The sequence below is a fragment of the Bos grunniens genome, chromosome 5 (genome assembly GCF_055505025.1).
Source record: "Bos grunniens cultivar Pamir isolate PY7600 chromosome 5, Bosgru_T2T1.0, whole genome shotgun sequence".
In the NCBI taxonomy this organism is placed as follows: Eukaryota; Metazoa; Chordata; class Mammalia; order Artiodactyla; family Bovidae; genus Bos; species Bos grunniens.
The window spans coordinates 2,042,495-2,067,414 of NC_141169.1; the positions used below are offsets into that span (position 1 = coordinate 2,042,495).

At 38.0% G+C, this 24,920-nt stretch overlaps 2 protein-coding genes across 5 annotated transcripts in view; one reads left to right on the forward strand and one right to left on the reverse strand.

The window, feature by feature from the left end:
* The window catches only part of ZFC3H1 (zinc finger C3H1-type containing), a 50,742-nt gene extending 39,176 nt beyond the window's left edge, over positions 1-11,566 (reverse strand). For all 4 annotated transcript variants that reach the window (XM_086398673.1, XM_086398671.1, XM_086398672.1 and 1 more), the window contains exons 1-2: positions 10,747-11,566; positions 5,583-5,999 (exon numbers count right to left, since the gene is read on the reverse strand). In XM_086398673.1, the coding sequence (XP_086254799.1) occupies positions 5,583-5,999; positions 10,747-11,341 (1,012 nt within the window). In that variant the 5' untranslated portion in view covers positions 11,342-11,566. The remainder of the gene's footprint in view (positions 1-5,582; positions 6,000-10,746) is intronic.
* An 85-nt stretch (positions 11,567-11,651) lies between these two features.
* On the forward strand, positions 11,652-24,920 carry THAP2 (THAP domain containing 2). The gene is given in 4 exon segments (XM_086398676.1): positions 11,652-12,315; positions 19,593-19,788; positions 24,402-24,779; positions 24,781-24,920. Coding segments are annotated over 4 exon segments (690 nt in total). The 5' UTR covers positions 11,652-12,244; the 3' UTR covers positions 24,826-24,920.

Consider the following 24,920-nt stretch of genomic DNA (forward strand, 5'->3'; position numbering starts at 1 on the left):
TGTTTATAGTAAGTACTCTTTAAGAGAGAAAAGTGGTTAAAGAGGAAACAGAATAAAAAACCTTTGGAGTAAGATCCCAGAGAAAGTGGGAGAAATCAGAGCCAGGAATCAGGTTAAAACAAAATGGTCATAAACAAAAAGAGGGTCACCACTTTCTCAGAGTAGAGAACTGAAATGAAAATTGATATACATATAAACTTACAATTAGGAAGTGAAAAGTTAGAAGTTGAGTGAGATCACCTGAAATAGGAGGCAAGCTCACAGGCTGACAATAGGGATAAAGGTTGAGTAAATGGCCTGAAAAAAAGAGAAATGGGGGTGGCGGGGAGGAAGCTGACCCATAGCAGTCAAAAGGTTTAATGGCAGAGCACCGAGTTTTGCTGAAGACTTGAGAAGGGGTACATGTGTTTTAACACTAATCAATAGAATTTCTTGATTCAGATAAATTTTAGCTTTTTTGGTTTTCTTCCAATCCCTCTTTTTACACTGCTGCCTGTTACTTTTCTAAAGCAGACATCTGATCACGTCATTTTTCTGTTTAAACATATTTGATGGCTTACCTGAGATTTAAAGAAAATCTAAATCCCTTAAGCAAGATATTCAGTGCCCTTTGCATTCTCATCTCAACCTGTACTTTTAAAAATTTATATCCAACCACTCAACAAACATACATATATTTCACATTGCACCTGTATTAGATCAATCTCAATATCCTTTAAAAGTTCTTTATGCTTTCAACTGTTCATTTGGTTCCTTCTGATGGGAATTCCCAAGTGGAAAAGATACATTCTCCAAGACATTGCCATCACACATTACCATCACAATGAAAACTTTCTAAATCCAAATGAAGGTATTTGATCCTTCCTTTGCATTACTGGGCTTCCCTGGTGGCTCAGACGGTAAAGCATCTGCCTGCAATGCGGGAGACCCGGGTTCGATTCTTGGGTTGGGAAGATCCCCTGGAGAAGGAAATGGCAATCCACTCCAGCACCCTTGCCTGGAAAACCCCATGGATGGAGGAGCCTGGTAGGCTGCAGTCCATAGGGTCGCATAGAGTCCGACACGACTGAGCAACTTCACTTTCACTTTGCATTACTGCAGGCTTTCATACATAACTCATTATATTCCGTATTTATCTGTGTCTTCTCTATCCCACTGGGGTATATATAATCTTTGAAACTGCCTGTCTGGAATCATGGTGCTAAACTGAGGAGGAAAAAACATGTCCCTAAAAACGCATAACCAGAATCAGTCACCATTCAGGTTTGCAATCAAATGTACATCACATGAGTTGCCTGAAGACGTCAAATATAACATAGCCCAAATCAAAAGTCTACTTAGCTCCTTGGCAGCAGCAAAAGCAAATCCTCTCTAGGAAATTCACCTTTGTACAGGCCACCAAAACTCCCCACCAAAATAATTCAGAGGAAAATGAACACCTTACTTAAAAAAAAAAAAAAAAAAATTAAACATGCAAGAAAAGAAGGTACCAAAAAATGAGAACCAGCAGGGATAGTAAAAATTAGAAATTAGACTCAGATATCAGAAACTAGCAGGCAAAGAGGAAAATCAAAACAAGCTCATAATTAAAATGTTTAAAGACATAAAGATAAATTTGAAAAACAGAAGAAAAAATTTAAAACATGACCAAAGAACAAAATAAAAATGAAACACTAAAACAAAAACTGTAACTGAAATTTAAAATTCAGTAAGTGGGCTTAAGGCCAATCAGACAAGAGATAAAGAATTTGAGAACTAGGTGGACTGAAAGATACATCAGAGGAAATTTTCCAGAATGTATCACACAGTTACAGATGGAAATTTAAGAGAAATGAAAAGTAAAGTGAGATGATTTAATAAAACATACTGATACAATATAGAGTTCAAAACAAGAGAATGGGACAATATAAGAGATAATGACAAGTTTCAGAATCAATGAAAACTAGGAGCAAAACAGGTCCCAAGCTGGATAAAAATAAAAAATACAATTATCACAGTTAAACTGTAGAGTTTTAAGACAAAAACAGGGTCTTTAAAGCAACTAGAGAAAAATGATAGATTACCTTCAAATGAGAAACTGTTAAGATGGACAAAACTGTTAAGATGACTTTTCAAAGTTAACAATGGAAGCCAGAAAATATCTTCAGCATATTGATACTTAATTAACTAATCTAGAATTCTAAACCTGGGAAAACTGTCTTTGAAGGGGGATAAACAGAAATAACTTTTTCATATGGTAGACACTAACTACTACATGGAGATTCTTAAAAACGTATTTTAAGCATAAGTGATTCTAGACACAGAAGAGTAAGTCAAGAAAGAGTTAAATACACGGCCAAAGGTAGGAAAAAACTGTCCTTGTGTATCAGGGAGAGGGTAAATAACTTGATTAGCTTTAAACATTGGTAAGAATTCATGTTACAGTTCTTAAAGGAATCAAAATGAGACTCAAAACTTAATATCTAACTTTCAAACCAGTAAAAGAAAAAAAAATTTTTTTTAAGAAAAAAAAATTTTTTAAACAAAAAAAACAAAAGAGGCAAGAAAGAAAAAAAGGAAATACAAAGATCAGTAATCATGAAAAAGTGTGAACAAATTACATGTTCTTGTTAAAAGACAAAGATTATCAGGTTAAATTATAAATGAAATAGGCTCCATACAATGTGCAAATAACCTTTGGAACAAGAAGATACAGAAAGATTAAAAGGATAGGCTGCTGCTGCTAAGCTGCTAAGTCACTTCAGTCGTGTCCGACTCTGTGGGACCCCATAGACGACAGCTCACCAGGCTCCCCCATCCCTGGGATTCTTCAGGCAAGAACACTGGAGTGGGTTGTCATTTCCTTCTCCAATGCATGAAAGTGAAAAGCGAAAGTGAAGTCGCTCAGTCTGCAGCCTACCAGGCTCCCCCGTCCATGGGACTTTCCAGGCAGGAGTACTGGAGTGGGGTGCCACTGCCCTCTCCGAAAAGGATAGGTACTGACATACAAAAAACATACACTTCTATGAAGAGAAAGATGGTGTGGCTGGCTATTTAATATGAGACAAAATAATCTTTTAGGCAAAATTACTACTAGAGATAGAGGTCACCACATAATAATAAGAATAATAATTCCCTAGCCTCAATGTATTTAAAGTAAAAACTGAAAACCAGAAATCCACCACCATACTGGCAGATTTTAGCAAGCCTCTCACTAACTGATAGATCAAGCAGGTCAAAAAACTGTTTACATCTTCCTTCTAAGATGTGAACATAAAAGCCTGATCTAACAACCCAAACATTCCTTTCAAATACACAAGTTACAAAAATTGATCACATGCTAGACAATAATATAAGTGTCTAGAAATATTTCACAGGATTGGTACCACATAGGTCTCTGATAATGTGACTGCCTTACAAGTGGATAACAGAAAAACAGCTAAAAAAACCTACATGCTTGGAAGTTAAGAAATAGTTCCAAATAGCCTACAGGCCAAAGAACAACAAAAATTAGAAAATACTTAGAACTGAATGAAAAGAATTTACATATCATAAGCTGAGATGCAACTAAAATAGAAATTTTATAGCCCAAGTGAAAGTTGCTCAGTCGTGTCTGATTCTTTGCAACCCCATGGACTGTACAATCCATGGAATTCTCCAGGCCAGAATACTGGAGTGGGTAGCCATTCCCTTCTCCAGGGGATCTTCCCAAACAGGAATGGAAGTGGGGTCTCCTGCATTGCAGGTGGATTCTTTACCAACTGGGCTATCAGGGAAGCAAAATTTATAGCCCAAAATAAGGTTAATAGAATTTTATATCACAAAATGATGTCAATAGTAGAGAGGCTAAGAATTAATGAGTTAACAAGCAGGGAACTTATTTCTGAGGAAATTTTAAAAGGTATGGGGAGATAAAATTTATAAATGCCACAGTTAATAAAAAGGTAAGACATTTAAGAATAACTTAGTATAAACTGTTCAACTTACGGGAAATTAACACATTACTAGAAAAATAGTTTCCCTAAACTGCTTTACCCAGAAATAGAAAACATGAACAGTCAGTAGTTTAAAACCTCCCCAGGAAAACTCCATCCTGCCCCAGATAATTTTACCTGCAAGATCTATCAAATATCCCAGGAATGAGTACAACCTTAAACCTATTCGAAAGAGCAAAAACCACTCCTTAACTCATTATGAGCATCATAATTTTATACTAGGCTCCCCTCCCCCCACCCAGTAGAGAATCAGCCTGCAATGCAGGAAATAAAGGAGGGGCAGGTTCAATCCCTGCATTGCAAAGATTCCTGGGAGGAAAAAATGGCAACCCACTCCAGTATTGTTGCCTGAAAAATCCCATAGACAGAGGAGCCTGGCGGGCTACAATTCATAGAGTCACAAAGAGTTGGACACACTACCAACCTTATACTAAAACTTGTAAGGAAAAACAAGGAACAAAGCTACAGGCTATGAACATAGATGAAAATTTCTAAACAAATATTAGCAAACCTTTATTTATGAAGGTTTTATAACTGCCCAAAACTGAAAGAACCAAATGTCCCTCAAGTGGGAAATAAATAAAAAAACTGCAGCAAAGCCATATAATGGGACATTCAGCAGTAAAACAGAATGAACTACTGATACATGTAACCACACAGATCAATTTCAAACACACTAATCAAAGAAGCTAGGATTAAAAAACAATGTTCTACATGACTCTATTTATATGACATTCTGGAAATGGCAAAAGTATAGGGTCAGAAAAACAGACCAGTGGTTACCAAGTAGGGTTGGTGGCATGAGGGCACCATGTTAAAGGCAGGAGTTAATGGAACTGTTCTGTATCTGAATAGTGATGGCTGGCAATGATTACCAACTCCTTCCATCTGTCAAAACTCAAAGAACTACACAGTTAAATGGATAAATTTTTACTGTATCTAAATATACACTCACATAAAAGAAAAAGAAAAATTAACAAACTGAATCCATGATGTATAAAAATAATGTATCATAACTAGCTGGGTTTATCCCAATCATACAAGAGTGGTTTAACTCTAAAAAAAATCAGTTAATATAATCCATTACATTAATAAACAAAAAAAATTAGATGCTCTTCTCCACAATGAAGAAAAAATATCTGATAAACTTCAACATCCATTCATGCTGAAAATTTCAAACAAGGAATGGTGGTGAGGTCTGAACTCCAACAATAAACTTAACCAACACTATGTTTAAAAGTAAACGGCAAAGAAGGGATATATGTGTATGTATGGCGGACTCACTCAGCTGTACAGCAGAAACGCAACACTGTAAAGCAACTAAACTCCAATAAAAAAAAAGTAAATGGCAAAAGTATCCCCTGTAAGTTAGGGAACAAAAGTGCCCATTACCACTTATGTTAAAATTGTATTATTAGCCCTGATCAACACTTAAAGCCAAAATGAAACAGAATTTGTCATTATCCAACAACATGACTATCTACGTAGACAGTGCAAAAAGAATTCAGACAAAACATCAGAATGATTTCAATGAAGTACACTACCAAAATAACCAGTTACCCCTTCAAAGGAAATCTCATCACTAACTGAAATGTGAAATTCCATTACCTGGACTAGATTCAGTAGCGTCAGATTTCAGGGAAAGCTGTTTTGTTCCATCTTTAACTTTTTTCAATCGGTTCTTATCTCCTGGTAAAGTCAATTTTTGCCTGAGTGGTTTTAACTCAAATGCCTGAAAAGTTTTGACCTGTGTTTTCTCCTCAGGAGCTACTTCTTTACTTGAGTCTTTTATAATACTGACATTATCAGTGCTCGTTTGGTCCTCAAAGTTCAACGTTTTAGGATCTTCTTGCACATTCTCCTCTTTGCTACTCAAAGCCAGTTTTTCATCCTTATTGATACACTCTAGTTCCAACTGTATTTGCTTATACTTCAAAAGTAAATCTTCAAAAGTTTCTTCCCCACAGTTTTCACTTTTTGATGAATAATTCTGTTTTCTTGATGGAGATCTTCCAAAACTTTTGGCTGAACAGCATATTAAGGAAACCAGTTGCCAAAAATTTTCCAGTTAATTTAACAAAAACACATTAAGTTATAGACGAATTGTCACCCTTTTTTGTGTTTTTCAAAGATGAATTGATATTTTAAAATTACTAAATTCCATTTAATACATGTGCTGTTATGTGTTAAGCACTTTCATTATGTACCCGTATTTCAAATTTAACAAGTATTAATATAAACAGTCTACTTACAAGATCACCAATGTCACTTATTACTCACAGTATCCACAGATACAGCACCTGGTTAGTTTACAGCATGTTTCTGCAGGTATCAGGAAAGCCCATAAGCTGGTTGTTAAAGATTTGTTTCTGAAGGAAGAGGGGAGAAACTGAATGGTTTGTCACAGATGTTGATAATTTACACTTCAAATAATAAGATGTTCCTTCTTTTTAATTAGTTTCTTCTTGTGTCTCAAATTTTTAAAAAGAGATAAAAAATGAACACTGATAATTAATATTTAAGGCTAAGTTATGAATAAGAAACACTGTATTGAAAACCTAACATAGCAATCTTAGAACTCATCAAGTATACTAACATCCAAAATAGGTACAACTAAGACAATGAAACCAGTTTAAAAAAAAACAAAAACCTTAAGTTGTATTCAAGATGTATCTTCTAATTTTTCCTTGAAGATAAGGATATCAAAACCTGTTATTTTTGGTCTTTTTCTTTAACATAGTACTACATAAAACAACTTCATGGTTGAAAGTGGCTACAAAGTTCCAAACTAAAATTTTTATTCAAAATAATTCACACACGTAAAAACCGTTCCACCTCACTTCTCCAGTCTAGAAATTAATAAAAGACAAGTATTTTATTTGGTTTTAACACAATAAGGCATTAATAGATCATTAAATTGGCTAGTATATAACATTACATTTCCCTGTATATAGTTTCTTCTGTGTAACAACTTACTAGACAATCTGCAAAGATTTTTAAACTTCTCTAATGACCAATTTAAGAATGGGAATTACCACCAAGTATTTTAGAAACTAAATAATCACTACAACTGAAAATCTTTAAAAGTTCTGCAGCAAAACTGTCCTAGCAAGTCTTTGGTTTTCTGATCTCCTTTTACAGCTGGGTTTCTTGAAATAATACTAGTTTCTCATTACCTGTGTTTCTCAACCAAATGGAATCTGGCTTCTGCTGGCTGAGTTTATCCATCGTGTTTTCAAACCTTATTCTATCTGATTTCTCTGCAGCATTCCGTAACTCCACTCTTCGTTTGTTTCTCTAGGTTTTGGGGTTTGGTTTTTTTTTTTTTGGTCTTTAATGACACCTCTGTCTCCCAACTGCTGCAACAATAGTGCTCTCCAGTGAGTCCTACTTAGTCTCTCTCTTTTCATTTTGAGCATTCTAATGCACTCCCATAGTTCTGCCTGGTGATATTTGGGGTTCTATCTCCCACAAGCCATCTTCCATCCTATTGTTAATCTTTCTAGAACACAAATCAGATCTTATCCCTTGTTTTAATCTCACTAAGAATAGAGTCCAAAATCCTTACAATGGCATATAATGCTTTCATGATTCCCTTCCAATCTCATCTCGTCCAGGTTTATCACAATTTATGCATAGCTTTGTGTCTAGGTTTTTCTGGTCTTCAAATTTACCCCAATTCAAAGGCCCCCTCGCTATATGAAGCTAGATAATTACTTGCTCCCCGACCCCACCATTACATACTCTTTGTACATAAACTTGGGGAATTATCTACATTTAAATCTCACTTTTTCAGAGGAGTCACAACAACTAAAAAAATAAGACTAGAGTCCTTGGATATATTCAGAAAGAGAAAAGATTCAATACACTAACAAAAAATTAACTAAAGGACAGAAAAAAAGGAAAATCAATTGAACTATGACTAATTAATCTCCTTCAAGGCTAAATGAAGTGTCCTACTTCTACCTACACAGAACAGTTAGAATGAAACCAACACTTAAATGATTTAATATAAAATTGGTCAACATGGAGTTTCTAACTGAAACCTGGTTTATGTTAGCTATGACCAGATTTGAAAGTTTAAGCAGCAGCCATCCAAAGGAGACATATGCTAAGACTGACTAAGTGCCTATCAATACGGAAAATTAAAAATGAACAAGAATGAAAATAACTACCTCCAACAGAATCTGGTTTATTCTATTTCTTTAAAGCTGCATCTAGCATATTTTAATTATTACTGAAAAAGTTTTAAAAAATACCTACCTGTACTCATGCTACTTCACTTCTACATTATGGAAATAAGTCACAGAATAACTCTTACTCTTTCTTAATGCAATTCTTGTAACATAAAAATGTTACAATCACACAGTGGAAATAAAAATTAAACTTAGTATAATCATGGTATTAAAGGAATTTAACAAAATCTTTTATTACAATTTTTTTTTTATTACAAAATTTATTTGCTCACGTTACATAAAAGTGGCTGGGAACTATGTTTCTCTTCATAAATTCTTATAAAGAATTCCACCTCTAGGATGGATTACTGATACACCTCAAAGAAAACAATGAGCAGAGAATCAAAACAATCATCCTTGTGCAGGATGTGTGAAAAGAAAAACAGCAAGACAGCTCATTTCTGATAAGTTACTACAGAAATCAGACTGGATACTTGCCATACTTGTTTCACAACACCATATGCCTGTTCATTAATAAAAACATCTAAGGTTAACAATAAAGGTATATGCTGCTGCTAAGTCGCTTCAGTCATGTTCGACTCTATGCGACCCCACAGACAGCAGCCACCAGGCTCCCCCGTCCCTGGGATTCTCCAGGCAAGAACACTGGAGTGGGTTGCCATTTCCTTCTCCAATGCATGAAAGTGAAAAGTGAAAGGGAAATCGCTCAGTCATGTCCGACTCCCAGCGACCCCATGGACTGCAGCCTACCAGGCTCCAAAGGCATATATATGGTAGAAGCCAAATTGATATCAAATGCATGGACAAAAAGAAGGCAAAAGCAGGAAGTAGGCAAGTCCATGGCATCACCTCCTTTCTAACATAAAATAAACTAAGAAAAAACTTTAAGCTCCCATAGTACTTTTTACATACCTCAATTTGAACTTTTTACACTGAATATAATTAACATTTGTCTCTTCAACACACAAGTTTCATTCATGTTTGTATTCCTTTTTTATGTTTTAAAATTTTTTATTGAAGGATAATTGTTTTACAGAATTTCGTTGTTTTCTGTCAAACCTCATTTTTGTATTCTTAAATAATTTACGTGTCTGTAATTAAACAGCCCTTCTGTTCTTAGGCTCAGAACTGACAACTAATAAATCCTTGCTTAAAAAAAATATCTTGGGCTAAGGTTTTCTATCTTTATTCAAAGAACATTTTCTTTTTAAAAGTTAAACACCTAAGTGATATTTTTTCTGAAACAGTCCTGCGTGCTCCTGACCCAACTTGTGGTTGCATAAGTTTTTTCAGAGCACTAGCATCAGAAGCTCCTCCTCCTTATCTAAACTACATTTCTGGTCCTCTTTCTATCCTGATATCTGGCAAAGACCATTTGGTCTTAAGTATTCTGTGAAAATAACGTTGAGTGTCTCCCCAACAAATGTCATTACATGTAGGTTTCATATATAATAAATATATTAAAAACTCATCACAGCATGGAAATTACAATCAGCAATAAGTATTCTCAACAAACTATTTTTAGGCAGTTATCATGGAGTATGTCAAGACATAGTTCTACAAATAATCTGCAAGAGAATATTAATATAATTACTATAATATATACATCTGCATCACTTTGCTGTATCTTGAAACACATATGTATAACTTAAAAAAAATTTTTTTAAAGGATAGTTCTATAAACACATCTTAAAATAGCAAATTCTCAGATGAATAAACTCAGGAATGTTTAAGATAACTAAGAATAAGATTAGAGGGGACAAGAATCAGATATTTGCTATTTTCCTCCTTAACCTCTCCATTAGCTCCACCTCCCCATAAACCCATGGTTTCCAATGCATTAAAATTCTGGTAAGTTTCATTCTCTCCCTAGTCCACAACTGTCAGCACCAAGAGTTATAAAATGCCCAAAATATGAACATAAGAAATAGAGAAGTTAAGGAGGTAAAGCTTCTGCCAAAGATACATGAATTTCAAACCTCCGAATTAATAGTTGGTGACACCAGGATTTTTCCCCCCCAACTTTAAAACGCAGCAATGTATAAGAATAAATCAAGACAGGTTAAAAAAACAAAAAAAAAACAAAAAAAAACAGAACCACAAATAAAAACAGTAGGATTCGGCGTAACGAAACTTCATAATCTTCAATGTGACAGTGCAATACGATATAAGCAACAGTATTCCTCAGACTTTTTATGGCTAATACTTTTTTCTTCCTCTAACAATCTAAGGCAACTTCACATAACAAAGTTTACTAACAACAACAAAGGCTAATGAAACCTGGGCTTGTGATGTAGTATTTCAAATCTGATTTTACACTTAGATTCCACTAGTTTGGCCCCCGTCCAAAACAAGTTACTATTAAAAAAGCAATATACCCAGTCAAGCAATTTTAAGAAACAACGCGACAGTTTGACACACGAGGTTTACCAACGAACCACCTACGTTAAGTATTCTGACACAATGACAAACAAGCGGTTCTGACGGTTCAGAAAAGTTACTCATCTCATACCTAGTAATGACGCTAAAGGGAACTTTAGTGACACACCCAGGGCAGACCGCCACGTTAAGGATACAACTCTTCCGAGGTGGAGAGGGCTCTCGCCAGCTCTGACTGCTGCCGAATCCGGATCCCGCTCCTCCTCCCAGAGGTCTGCCCCCCGGCTTGCCTCCTCGATCACCCCCTCCTCGTCCCCGACTCCAGCGACTCCCACCCCGGTAAGGCCTGCCTCGAAAACGGAAACGGTCCAAGGCGATGTGGCTCCGTTCCCAAAACGAAGGCCGGGGGCTGCTTTCGGACAGTGAGCTGGAAGGCATCCTCACAGAGGGCGGGTGAGACCGGAACGGCTCTTTGGGTCGGTAGCTGCTGTGTCCCCTGAGGTGGCCCCGCTCTGACGCGTGCCGCGAGCGTGAGAAATTCCTCAGCTGCAGCTGAGAAGAGGACGACGACGAGGAGGAGCCACCGCCTCCGCCGGATCCACCGCCCCGGGCCGGGTGAAGAGGCCTTCGCCGCGGGTACGGTAACAGCCCGCCGCCACTGCTGCTGCTGCTGCTCCGGCTCCGTATCTGACTGTTATTGTCGTCGTCGCTGATTTCCCCATCTTCAAGCTCCCCTTCTTCCTTAGGCGAGAGGCCACTGGAAGCCAGGGCCGGAGTATCTGCGGTCGCCATCCCGGGAGCAGCGCTTTCCACACAACCTTAGCCCTCTATCCGGGGATCCGCCCGACTACTGCCTTCCTCTTCGGTTTCCTTCTTCCCTAACGGACCCGGTCGGTGCGGCCTTATCCTGTTTGGAGACCTAGCGGGCTCTGCTCCCCAACTTCCCCGCACCCCAGCTCTTTCTCGCCGGACCGTCGCAACCCACTTCCCTACCCTAGCGCCCCCTTGCTCCTCCGCGATCGGGGCTCTTCCGCCTCGCGAGAAAGTGGCTCTGGGCTGCTCGGCCGTCACTTCCTGCCGCACGCCGGAAACAAGACTCCCAGTCCACGCGATAATAATTAGGACAGCGCGATGCTCCCTGGGAGTTGTAGTCTTTCTTTTTATTGCCGCTCGCTTTGAGGTTATCTTTCCAGTCTGAGGCTCGTACCTATTATTGACTGGCCTTTGGGGGTTTAGGGTGCGTGGCGGGGTAGGCGGGCCTGTTTTTAATCTTGGCCTCGAGAGAGTTTCATAGTGATAGGGGGGCACACCTCGTCTAATTGCTCGGTGGCCTGCAGCTAAACAGACGCTATATAGTCCCACTCCCTTTCGGGAGCCGGGGAGAGGGCGGGTTGCGTCCGCCATGTTGGTGAAGGCAAACGGGAGCGACTGGAGCTCCAGGACCGTCGGCTTTGCCGGCCCAAGTCCGCCATATTAATAAAGAGAAAGGGCAGGTTGACCCCTCCCGCTCCCCACCAGCTACACACACACACGCACACGCATACACACACATACCCCTTCTTCCCAGCCATCTCTGGCAACTCAGCTCGGTGGGCCCTTCCCCAGCTTCTTTTGCCTAGGGTCCGCCCGAAGGAAGCGTAGCATCCCGTGCCTCAAATCAGGCTTAAGACAGCGCCGAATGAGGTGTAAAGGGAAATGCCGACCAATTGCGCCGCGGCGGGCTGTGCTACTACCTACAACAAGCACATTAACATCAGCTTCCACAGGTAACCTGGGCAGGGAGTGGGGCTGACGGAAACGGGAGTTCCTACACTGGGTATCACTTGTGTGAGAAGAACAAGAGGATTCTACTAGTTCTAACTTAGCTGTTAAGTAGCAGGGACGCATCATTTTTGGCTTTTGTGTTTCTCAAATCTGTCCAGTTTTTCTCTCCCTTCGGGGAAGGTTTACTCAAGTTCTGTACAGTGATTAGTCCTTCTCTAGAAAGCGACAGGAGGATATCTTAATTTTCTGCTTTTTTATTTCTTATGTATTCGACCACGTCTTGATGTTAATGACGCCATAAGAGGAAGCGAGATCTTCCTTTTCAAGTCAGCAATCACCTAAAAAGCGGACTACGTTCCCGTTATAATTAGTCAGTTCTCACTAGCTATATTGACATGGGAAGCGTTTAAGATTTCTGATAGTCACATACGGTAACTGCGGAGAAATTGTCATTAATAGCAGTAGAATTAAGCTATGTGAATGAAAATGGAAAAGATAAGATTTCTATTCTTACTAGAACAGAGTAGTATACAAAGAACCCAGGTTACGTTCTTCGTTCGTTTGCTGAAAAGCAGTCAAAATTCTTTAATTCTGTCAAATCAGAACACTGGAAAGCACGTTGAATACTACATGAAATAATGACTCGGTGAACATTTGCCTTCTCTGCAAGTGCGTGCCATATGCTTGAAGAAAAGAAGCATTCAAAAAGTTAAGTACAAACAGTTCTGCATTTATATACTTTGCAACTTAATAAGATCTTAGAATTCAGAAAATGATATCCTTGACCTTTCTTCCCACCTCATTATGACTAAATGTACCCCCTATTAAAAGTTACCACTTAAAAAACAAAATCCTTGTGGTGTTTATGTTTTTCATGTATGTCATGAAAATGTAGTGCTTTATTCATTGATCTATCTAATGTATTAAAAAGCAAAGATATTACTTTGCCAACGAAAGTCCCTGTAGTCAAAGCTATGGTTTTTTCAGTAGTCATGTATGGATGTGAGAGTGGGACTATAAAGAAAACTGAGCACTGAAGAATTGATGCTTTTGAACTGTTGGAGCATCAGTGCATTGGAGAAGACTTGAGAGTTCCTTGGACTGCAAGATCAAACCAATCAATTCTAAAGGAAATCAGTTCTGAATATTCATTGGAAGGACTAACCCTGAAGATGAAGCTCCAATACTTTGGTCACCTGATGCGAAGCACCCTGATGCTGGGAAAGACTGAAGGCAGGAGAAGAAGGGGAGGACAGAGAATGAGATGGTTGGATGGCGTTACCAACTCATGGATATGAGTTTGAGCAAGCTTGGGGAGTTGGTCATGCACAGGGAAGCCCAGCATGCTGCAGTCCATGGTGGCATCATGGGGCTGCAAAGAGTCGGACACAACTAAGTGACTGAACTGAACTGAATATGTGCCAAGCTCTTAGCACCTGACACGGTGCTAAGGATCCAGAAAATTCTTAACCTTCCTGGAATAAGAAAGACAGACAAATAATTATGGTTAAATGCCACAGAAGAGACTTTCAGGGAGTCCTAATTTAGCTTTGGAAAGTCAAATAACACTTCTCAAAGGATGTGAAATTTCAAATGAGAGCAAAAGATGACATATATCTGGTCCTGTACAATACTTTTAAGGATTTTCTGTTTTATCCAGTGAGTTCTTGAGTAGCTATGGAAGGCTTACAAAGAATGGAGTGATTAGATTTCCATATTAAAAAGCCCTCAGGCTGCAGTGTAGCAAATTACATTGTTACCTAAAGTGCTGGTTAAGCATCATCATGAGATGAATTTGACGAGAAAGGAGCTTATTACAGAATGTTAGCATACCTACTATTTCACAGGGAAATCCTGATGCAGCTCAGTGGAACTAAACAATGTACTTCTGATGCTGACACAATCAGCCCTAGATTGATAGAGAAAAAAGTTAGGACCCTGTAATAAAATAAGGGAGACTCAGTGGCCTAGACTAGAGTAGTACTGAGAGTAGGGATGGGAAGAAGTGGACAGATTTGAGAAATGTTTGAGGAGAAATTATTGTATATGGTAATTTGATTTGGAAAATGAGGAAGAGGGTGGAGTCACGGCACCAGCAAGGAATGTTTAGGAGATGTGTCGTGGTACACTAACACACCTCCTTTCCACGTTTGACCATTTGCTTGCTATGAAATTAACATATTCATGTGTCACCTCAGAAGTTTAGGCCTTAAAATAGCATTATTCATAATGAAATTAATTCCTATTTCATAATTAACATTTAATTCACTCCTTTCCTAGGCCATTGGTAGACTCTATCCCCGTATACAACTTACATTGCCTAAACTTATTGTCCCCATTTTTCTTCTCTCTTCCTCAGCCCATTCCAGACTGAGTCTCCCCAGTAATCTTTGGAAACTGTTCTAGCTAACATGAATTGTCACTCCTACATCTTTTTTCATGGCATGTGATCATTTCCTCCCTGAAATACTCTCTACTTTGAATTATTTGACACTAATTTTGTGATTTTCATCTTACTTCCTTGGCCTAACTTCAGTCTCCTCTACCACTCTATCGCCTAGCCCATTCTCATCAAAAGGATTGCAGCTGTTCCTATGGTCTTGGTTAATATTTACTTGTTGATGCCTCCTAAATGCCTCCTAAATTTGTACTTCCAGTCCAAATCTCCAATGGGTTTTAGACCTTTAGATGAAGTGTCTCAATTATTTCCCCCATCTCTTCAGTTCCTCACATTCAGCACACTAAAACTGTACTCTTGAACTTGTCCTTCCCCAAAAACTACATTTCCCATTTTCCCTTTCTCATAAAAGGAAACACCAGCCACCCAGAAGCTGAGAGGTTATCCTCCCTTGACTTCTTACCATTCCCTCTCAATTGAGTATTAAAACAACTTCTTAAGTGGTTCACTGCTTCCATTCATGTCCTTCTAACTGCTCTTTTATAGTAAATGGTGTGTTGCTAAATGTTTAACAACAGGATCTCCGGGGAAGGGCAAAAGCCCTGATTTGTAGTGTTTGTCCAATTTGCAGGATATAAATACTCCCAACCATAACTGGTTTTAAGCTACCAACATGACATCACTGATAGTGGAGTTGGGAAGAAATGTACAATATTACCCTATTCTGTATCATTTATTTCATACAGGTTTCATACATATAAGTAACCTAAGAGTGTAGATAATAGTAAAGTAACTAGGTGCTGGGTTTTTAATATGTATTACCTTTGTTTTTAATCTACTTAAATGCAAACTTACATAATTTTTAATCATGGCTGTGTTTAACAACCAGTTAAAACATTTTCTGTTAACAGTCACCTCTAAATTAGGTTCTTGATGACTTACCAATACCATTTTGGATAAAATTCAAAATCACTCTTTATCTTAGCAGGCCCTCCATCATCATTTCATGTCATAACACTTCCCTGTACCCAAGATACTCTTTTCTTCACTACTACCATTTCCCTAGCTAATTCCCATACTCTCTTAAGGCTTCTTGATGAAATTAGCTCTTCCTATTATGGTTCCATGCAATCCTGTACTTACCCTTTTCTAAGTTCATATAATTACGCTTGTAATTACATTTGTAATATTGGGTTGGCCAAAAAGTTCATTCAGGTTTTTCCATAAGACGCTATGGAAAAGCCCAAATGAACTTTTTGGGCCAACCCAATAATAAAAACTATTTATTTAATATTTACCATGTACTATACACTGGGCTGGGCTTCTCTGGTGGCCCAGATGGTAAAGAGACTGCCCGCAGTGCAAGAAGCTTGGGTTCGATCCCTTGGTTAGGAAGATTCCCTGGAGAAGGGAATGGCAACCCACTCCCGTATTCTTGCCTGGAGAATCCCATGGACAGAGGAGCCTGGAAAGCTGTAGTCCATGAGGTCACAGAGTCGGGTAGGACTGAGCAACTAACACACACACACGCACTGAGCTAAGCATTTACTCACATTGTCTCATTTAATTCCTAGAACCCCACTAGGTTCATTATTACTCAACTTTATGGGTGATAAAACTGAGGCCTAAAAAGGTTAAACAACATCCTTAAAGTCACCCAGCTATTATATGAAGGATCCAGGATTGATACCTGGTTTGATTCCAGAGAAACTGTTCTTGGCCACTCTTTTCTGCTACCTCAAGCTGTTTGATTCTGTACCTTCCTCATTACAGTATACCCTCAAAAAAGGGGGATATCATAAAGGTAGGTCAGTTTTATTTAGCACCATGTCTTCAGTGCCTAGGACAGTGCTTGGAATGTTAGAGACATTCAGTTATTTATTAAAGACCCTAGCAAAGTAGCACTGTTTAAAATACTGAGTGATTTTCCAAAACATCTAATGCTTCTGAAAGCCTGCTTCTATTTTTGTGTAGCAAAGAATATATCCATCTATTAACACTACTTCACTTATTTAAAACTAATATTTACAGGATTTATTATTACTTAAATTCAGCTTACAGGCTGTTTCACTCACCCTTTGGGTTTGCTGGGAAAAAATCCAAACAACATGTGAAAAACATAATTCGGGTTAATCTTTATAAAACATTATCCAAACTAAAATATAAAATTGTTGATTATTCTTATTTTATTTCAACACAGATAATCTGAAGATTATTTAGTAATGCCAAACTAACTCCACTAGCTTGTGTATTCATTGATTCACTCAGAAAAGTTTATTGAATGCTTACTTAACAGGATAAAGTAGTGAAATAAACAGCTTCTAACCAGGAGAAACCTGTGATCTAGTGGTGGAGATAGTAAACAATTGGAATTCAGTTATATTTGTACTATATGATACAGGAACATCTAACCAAGTCTTCTGATCATGAAAAACTTGTTAGGAAAATGAGTATTATTTAATACTATTATGTAAGTACTATTATTTAATAGTACTCAGTACTATTAAACTGAGTATTAAACGAAGTAGAATTTGATGAAGTTAAGGTCCAGTTGGAGGCATTGATTTCATTATTTAAAAAAGAGCTAAAGGTGGGTATGAAAAATAATATCTGACAGTCTTCATATATCTGAAGAGTCTTATACAAATGCTAATACAATAGTACTAGAGGGAGGAGGGTTCAGGATGGGGAACACATGAGAAATAAAGGAATAAAAAAAAAAAAGAATGAAGATGTAAAGTATTTAATATTACTGGTGATAAAAAAGTGACAGTAAACACCCTTACTATAAAAAAAAAAAAAAAATAGTACTGATGCTGCTGCTAAGTCGCTTTAGTCATGTCCGACTCTGTGCGACCCCATAGACGGCAGCCCACCAGGCTCCCCCGTCCCTGGGATTCTCCAGGCAAGAACACTGGAGTGGGTTGCCATTTCCTTCTCCAATGCATGAAAGTGAAAAGTCAAAGTGAAGTCGCTCAGTTGTGTCTGACTCCTAGCGACCCCATGGACTGCAGCCTACCAGGCTCCTCCGTCCATGGGATTTTCCAGGCAAGAGTACTGGAGTGGGGTGCCATTGCCTTCTCCGATAGTACTGATAGTACTTATTTATTCTGAGCCTTTATTGAGGTCCCAGCAAGAAGTGTGCTAATGAATTAATAGCTTAATTTTTAGCTCAGTCCTCAGGAGGATTTTCAAATCATTAAATATTGGAACAGAGCTTTGAAGTGAGAATACATTATTGTTAAGAAGTGAGAGCTAACAGAGTAGATTACTTCTCCATCAGAAGTGTCTAATGAAATAGAATAAAAGTACCTTAAGACAATACAGGAACTGTAGAGTGACATACAAATGCTGCCTTCAGATCAGGGTGTATTTGAGGTTGTGGGGAATGGGGACATGAGATGGCAGGGTGTATAGGTAAACCTGGGCTTTCATCACTGTGCCCCTCCCTGCTGGTAATTTGAGCAACCCTAGTATATCTAATATAGCCAAAGCTGTTCTAGTGAATCTTCAGCTGGGGGCTTTGGAGCCACAGGATCTTCTAACATAAATTTAATTGTTCTTTTTAGGCACTAGTGAGTTCATAATTAATACTTAAAGGATAAGGTAGTCAAACTAAAGAGTTCAGTTCAAACTTATTGCATGTGAATGTTGATTCTTCTATTTCCAAGTCCGTCAACACAGGGGCTTCCCTGATAGCTCAGCTGGTAAGGAATCTGCTGCTATGCAGGAGACCCTGGTTCAATTCCTGGATTGGGAAGATGTGTTGGAGAAGGGATAGGCCACCCACGCCAGTATTTTTGGGCTTCCCTGGTGGCTCAGCTGGTAAAGAATCCACCTGCAGTGCAGGAGACCTGGGTTCAGAACCCCTGGGTTGGGAAGATCCACTGGAGAAGGGAACAGCTACCCACTCCAGTATTCTGGCCTGGAGAATTCCGTGGACTCTGTAGTCGATGGGGTCACAAAGAGTGGGACACAACCAAGCAACTTTCACTTCACAGCACAGCTGCCTTCAGAATTTTTAGAAGTCCCTTATATTTTTCTCTTCCTTAACAGCTGTACACTGGGTGATATCACTGTATTTTATTTTTGAAATAAATAGGAAAAACATTCCAACTGGCTTGTCATTAGTGTTTTACTTCTTGTAGTAATTGTGCTTTCAACTGTACTACATAGCTTAAGAGTTCATTTTTCAAAAATATATGCAGTTTAACTTCATGAAAGTAGTATAGTATAGTATTAATTTATATATTCTATATTTATAGTAACTAAGCACATTTTTGTTGAGTCCCAACTATTTGCAAGGCAATACCTAAGTGGTAAAGATAGATAAAAAGATATAATGATCCGTGTCCTCAAGAAACTGATCATCTTTCATTTCACTGGAAATTTTTTAAAATGAAAAATTACAAAGCATGTGGTAAGTATCATAATGAACACAGAGGGAGGAATACCAGAATCTGTCTTGATAAAATTTAATCTGTGGATTATCTGAATTGTCTTGACCATGTATATCAACAGCAGATCAAATCATTGTGAAATGATTCCTGCTTACAATGGTTTCACATAAATTTGAATTGTTTTACTTATTTTTTCTCCCTTGTTAAGGACTAGTTTGGGAAGAAATGTCTCTTTTTAAGACCTTGAAAAACTGATCTACTTAAGTTAGTTTTTTATTAAGTTTTAAGAACTTATAAAAATGAACATGAATTGGTTTCTGTTCCAGTGTTTGGATATTAGAAAATTTTAATTTGTTATATAAATGGAAGACATTTTAAATTGTCATTTTTCAAAATTTCTTTTGACTATTTAGTGCAACCAGAAGTGTGTGATAGTTGGAATTTGAGTTGCCCTTTTTTTCTTTTTTTTTTTTTTTTTAAGGTTTCCTTTGGATCCTAAAAGAAGAAAAGAATGGGTCCGCCTGGTTAGGCGCAAAAATTTTGTGCCAGGAAAACATACTTTTCTTTGTTCAAAGCACTTTGAAGCTTCCTGTTTTGACCTAACAGGACAAACTAGACGACTTAAAATGGATGCTGTTCCAACCATTTTTGATTTTTGTACCCATATAAAGTCCATGGTAGGTAATGCTGCTTTTCTTTAACTCCATTTTTAGAATCCATCCTTTTTTGTTTGTAAAATGGAATGATTCAGAATATATTGAAATTCAAATATAATACTGTAGCTCAAGGAAGTTGGAAAATTGCAGTAAAGATGCAGGCTAGAATTAGTGCTCAGATCTCCTGATTCTATTATTCTTTCCCCAATCCAAACTGTTTTATCATATCGGAATTCTACATTATTGTTAATTCTTATCAATAACTGACCCATTGGTTAAACTGAAAAATCTTAATGAAACCTCTAGCATCATTCTGCCCTGGTTTTAGGATGACATACAAATAATGTGTGATAAGTGCTTTCATGGCAGCACACCCAAAGAATACCAGAGTCAGACCAAAGAATATAAGGTCAGAGGGAGGCATAACAGAAAACTTTGTAGAACTCCAGCATTTAGATTGGATTTGAGCTTGGAGTTTGGAACTTAGGAGAGAGTTCTTGACCTTGCACAGGGCAGCTGCAGTAGTACAAACAGAACAAAAACTAATGAGTTGAGGGATGAGTGGAAAATAAGTATGAGCAACTGATACTTATTTGTATCTTATTTGAAGGGGAAATTTATTTGAAGGAGAAATTTAAGGTATAGTATGAATGGATTAAAACAATGTTTTATCTACTCAAGGAAGATCTGATCAGAAAAGAGAAAAGCTAGCTGCGAAAGACAGGGTCACTGAAATGTTAAGGGGTAGAATGAACAAAAAAAATGTAAAAAATTTAGCTTTGAAAAAAAGGACAGATATCTTTTCCTCTGAAAGAGGAAAAAAAAAACTGCTTTTCTTGAGTTATTTTTGATGGGTAAATTTGTAAATCTACATGGTTAATATCTGAATGGGAGAGAAGAGAGAGGAGATTGTGGTAAACTAATTATTAATGTTAACATCACAGATATTAGAAAAGCTCCAGGATGGCAAGCATTTCACTTCTGAATCCTCAACCTCAAATAGTGCCTGGTACATAGTACACACTCAGATGTTTGTTGAATTTGAAGTATACCTTGGTTTTGACACTTTGATCATTTATTCTTTCAACAGATATTTACTAAGCTTTACATATGTCGAAATCCAAGTTAGATGCTGGGAATATAAAGATGAAAATGGAGCTCCTGCCAGTTGTTTTAGGCAGAAAGAATGCCAGTTTTTAGGTTTCATGAGGACAGGAACCATATTTATCTTACTTGTTCACTGTTGTGTTGTTTCAATAAATGTTTGTTGAATGAATGAAAGACACAAAGTTATGAAATTGATGACATAATGTGGGAACTAAAAGTTTTAATATTTTTGGAATAAAAATTAGGATGGTGAATGGCAGAATGGGGTGAGATCCTAAATGGTATAGTATGCCATGTAAAGATTTTTTTGTTCTTTAGAAAATAGGCAAAGAAGAATGTAGCCAGTATTAAAACATCAAATCTGTTACAAAATTATGCTAGTGGCAGAAAATAGATTCAGTTCAGTTTAGTCGTGTCCGACACTTTGTGACCCCATGAACCGTAGCACACCAGGCCTCCCTGTCCATCACCAACTCCCAGAGTTCACTCAAACTCATGTCCATCGAGTCGGTGATGCCATCCAGCCATCTCATCCTCTGTCGTCCCCTTCTCTTCCTGCCCCCAATCTTTCCCAGCATCAGGGTCTTTTCAAATGAGTCAGCTCTTCTCATGAGGTGGCCAAAGTATTGGAGTTTCAGCTTCAACCTCAGTCCTTCCAATGAACACGCAGAACTGATATCCCTTATGATGGACTGGTTGGATCTCCTTGCAGTCCAAGGGACTCTCAAGAGTCTTCTCCAACACCACAGTTCAAAAGCACCAATTCTTCTACGCTCAGCATTCTTTATAGTCCAACTCTCACATCCATATATGACTACTGGAAAAACCATAGCCTTGCCTAGACGGACCTTTGTTGACAAAGTAACGTTTTTACTTTTTAATATGCTGTCTAGGTTGGTCATAACTTTCCTTCCAAGGAGTAAGCGTCTTTTAATTTCATGGCTGCAGTCACCATCTGCAGTGCTTTTGGAGCCCCCAAAAATAAAGTCACCCACTGTTTGCACGGTTTCCCCATCTATTTCCCATGAAGTGATGGGACCGGATGCCGTGATCTTAGTTTTCTGAATATTGAGCTTTAAGTCAAGTTTTTCATTCTCCTCTTTCACTTTCATTGAGAGGCTCTTTAGTTCCTCTTCACTTTGTGCCATAAGGGTGATGTCATCTGCGTACCTGAGGTTATTAATATTTCTCCTGGTAATCTTGATTCCAACTTGTGCTTCTTCCAGCCCAGGCCTTTTCATGATGTACTCTGCATATAAGTTAAATGAGCAGGGTGACAATATACAGCCTTGACGAACTCCTTTTCCTATTTGGAACCTGTCTGTTGTTCCATGTCCAGTTCTAACTGTTGCTTCCTGACCTGCATACAGGTTTCTCAAGAGGCAGGTCAGGTGGTCTGGTATTCCCATCTCTTGAAGAATTTTCCACAGTTTGTTGTGATCCACACAGTCAAAGGCTTTGGCGTAGTCAATAAAGCAGAAATAGATGTTTTTCTGGAACTCTCTTGCTTTTTCAATGATCCAGCAGATGTTGGCAATTTGATTTCTGGTTCCTCTAACTTTTCTAAAACCAGCTTAAACATCTAGAAGTTCACGGATCACGTATTGCTAAAGCCTGGCTTGGAGAATTTTGAGCATTACTTTACTAGCGTGTGACATGAATGCAATTGTGTGGTAGTTTGAGCATTCTTTGGCATTGCCTTTCTTTGGGATTGGAATGAAAACTGACCTTTTCCAGTCCTGTGGCCACTGCTGAGTTTTCCAAATTTGCTGACATACTGAGTGCAGCACTTTCACAGCATCATCTTTTAGGATTTGAAATAGCTCAACTGGAATTCCATCACCTCCACTAGCTTTGTTCGTAATGATGCTTCCTAAAGCCCACTTGACTTCACATTCCAGGATGCCTGGCTCTAGGTGAGTGATCACACCATATTCCTGATTATCTTGGTTGTGAAGCTCTTTTTTGTACAGTTCTTCTGTGTATTCTTGCCACCTCTTCTTAATATCTTCTGCTTCTGTTAGGTCCATACCATTTCTGTCCTTTATCAAGCCCATCTTTGCACGAAATGTTCCCTTGGTATCTCTAATTTTCTTGAGAGCTCTCTCGTCTTTCCCATTCTACTGTTTCCCTCTATTTCTTTGCATTGATTGCTGAGGAAGGCTTTCTTATCTCTCCTTGCTATTCTTTGGAACTCTTCATTCAAATGGGTATAGCTTTCGTTTTCTCCTTAGCTCTTCGCTTCTCTTCTTTTCACAGCTATTTGTAAGGCCTCCTCAGACAGCCATTTTGCTTTTTTGCATTTCTTGGGGATGGTCTTGATCCCTGCCTCCTGTACAATGTCACGAACCTCCATCCATAGTTCATCAGGCACTCTGTCTATGAGATTTAGTCCCTTAAATCTATTTCTCACTTTCACTGTATAATCATAAGGGATTTGATTTAGGTCATAACCTGAATGGTCTAGTGGTTTTCCCTACTTTCGTCACTTTAAGTCTGAATTTGGCAATAAGGAGTTCATGATCTGAGCCACAGTCAGCTCCTGGTCTTGTTTTTGCTGACTGTATAGAGCTTCACCATCTTTGGCTGCAAAGAATATAATAGATCTGATGTCGGTGTTGACCATCTGGTGATGTCCATGTGTAGAGTCTTCTCTTGTGTTGTTGGAAGAGGGTGTTTGCTATGACCAGTGTGTTCTCTTGGCAAAACTATTAGCCTTTGCACTACTTCATTCTGTACTCCAAGGCCAAATTTGCCTGTTACTCTAGGTGTTTCTTTACTTCCTACTTTTGCATTGCAGCCCCCTATAATGAAAAGGACATCTTTTTGCAGTGTTAGTTCTAAAAGGTCTTGTAGGTCTTCATAGAACCGTTCAACTTCAGCTCTTCAGCATTACTGGTCAGGGAAATAGATTAGTGAGGATTAAAATGAGCCCAGAGATCAATAAAGTTTTTAATATATTCAAGCTAGACATGAATGATATGGGCCTGATGTGGGTAGTAGCATTAAGAATGATGGGAAGATTCTAAACATCCTGATGAGATATTTAGGTAGAATTAATAGGACTTGATGACTACCTGAATGAAAGAAATTAAAGGGAAAAAAGGGTCCTCGGGTTTCTTATCTGGACAGAAGTTTTCTAGCCAGATCTTAAATCCTTGATAGTATGATATAACTGTGCATAATTAATAAGTAAACCTATTCAGGAGCTTGATTCTTAGGTATGTCTTTATTAAGTAGGATCACAGGTCTGAAATATTAATCAAATTGAGAGAATAGTATTTAAAAAGAGATCAAATCAGTATCACAAATGTCTAAATGCATTCTATATTGGTCTTGGTGAGAATATTGCAAATAAAATTTTTAAATCTATAGAATCATATTCAGTTATTTGAAAGAAACCTGGGAAGGGCATTGTCTGGTTCCAAAAAGAGCAGTTTAAGTACTGTTATCCAAAATTGGACAGAATTTGCTTTTTTGTGATATTCCATAATTTATATTCAACCCTCTGATTTTATTTGGCTCAGAAACTCAAGTCAAGGAATCTTTTGAAGAAAAACAACAGTTGTACACCAACCGGACCATCTAATTTAAAATCAAGCATTAGTAGTCAGCAAGTACTACTTGAACACAGTTATGCCTTCAGGAATCCTATGGAAGCAAAAAAAAGGATAATTAAACTGGAAAAGGAGATAGCAAGCTTAAGAAGGAAAATGAAAACTTGCCTACAGAAAGAACGCAGAGCAACTCGAAGATGGATTAAAGCCGCGTGCTTGGTGAAGAATCTGGAAACAAATAATGTATTACGTAAGGGCACATCAGAATACATTTTACCAGCAGCCTTAAACAGTCTTGCTTTGGAAGATTTCAAGATTCTTGAACAAGATCAACAGGGTAAAACATTATCATAGTTCTCTAAATCTGAAACAGACCAAGAGTACGTTCATTTAGGATTTGTTACTTAAACTCCATTCTATTCACAAGTAAAGACAAAGAAATTATTCCAAAATTGAGTAGTTAATAAAGTTTTACTTGAAGTAACAACA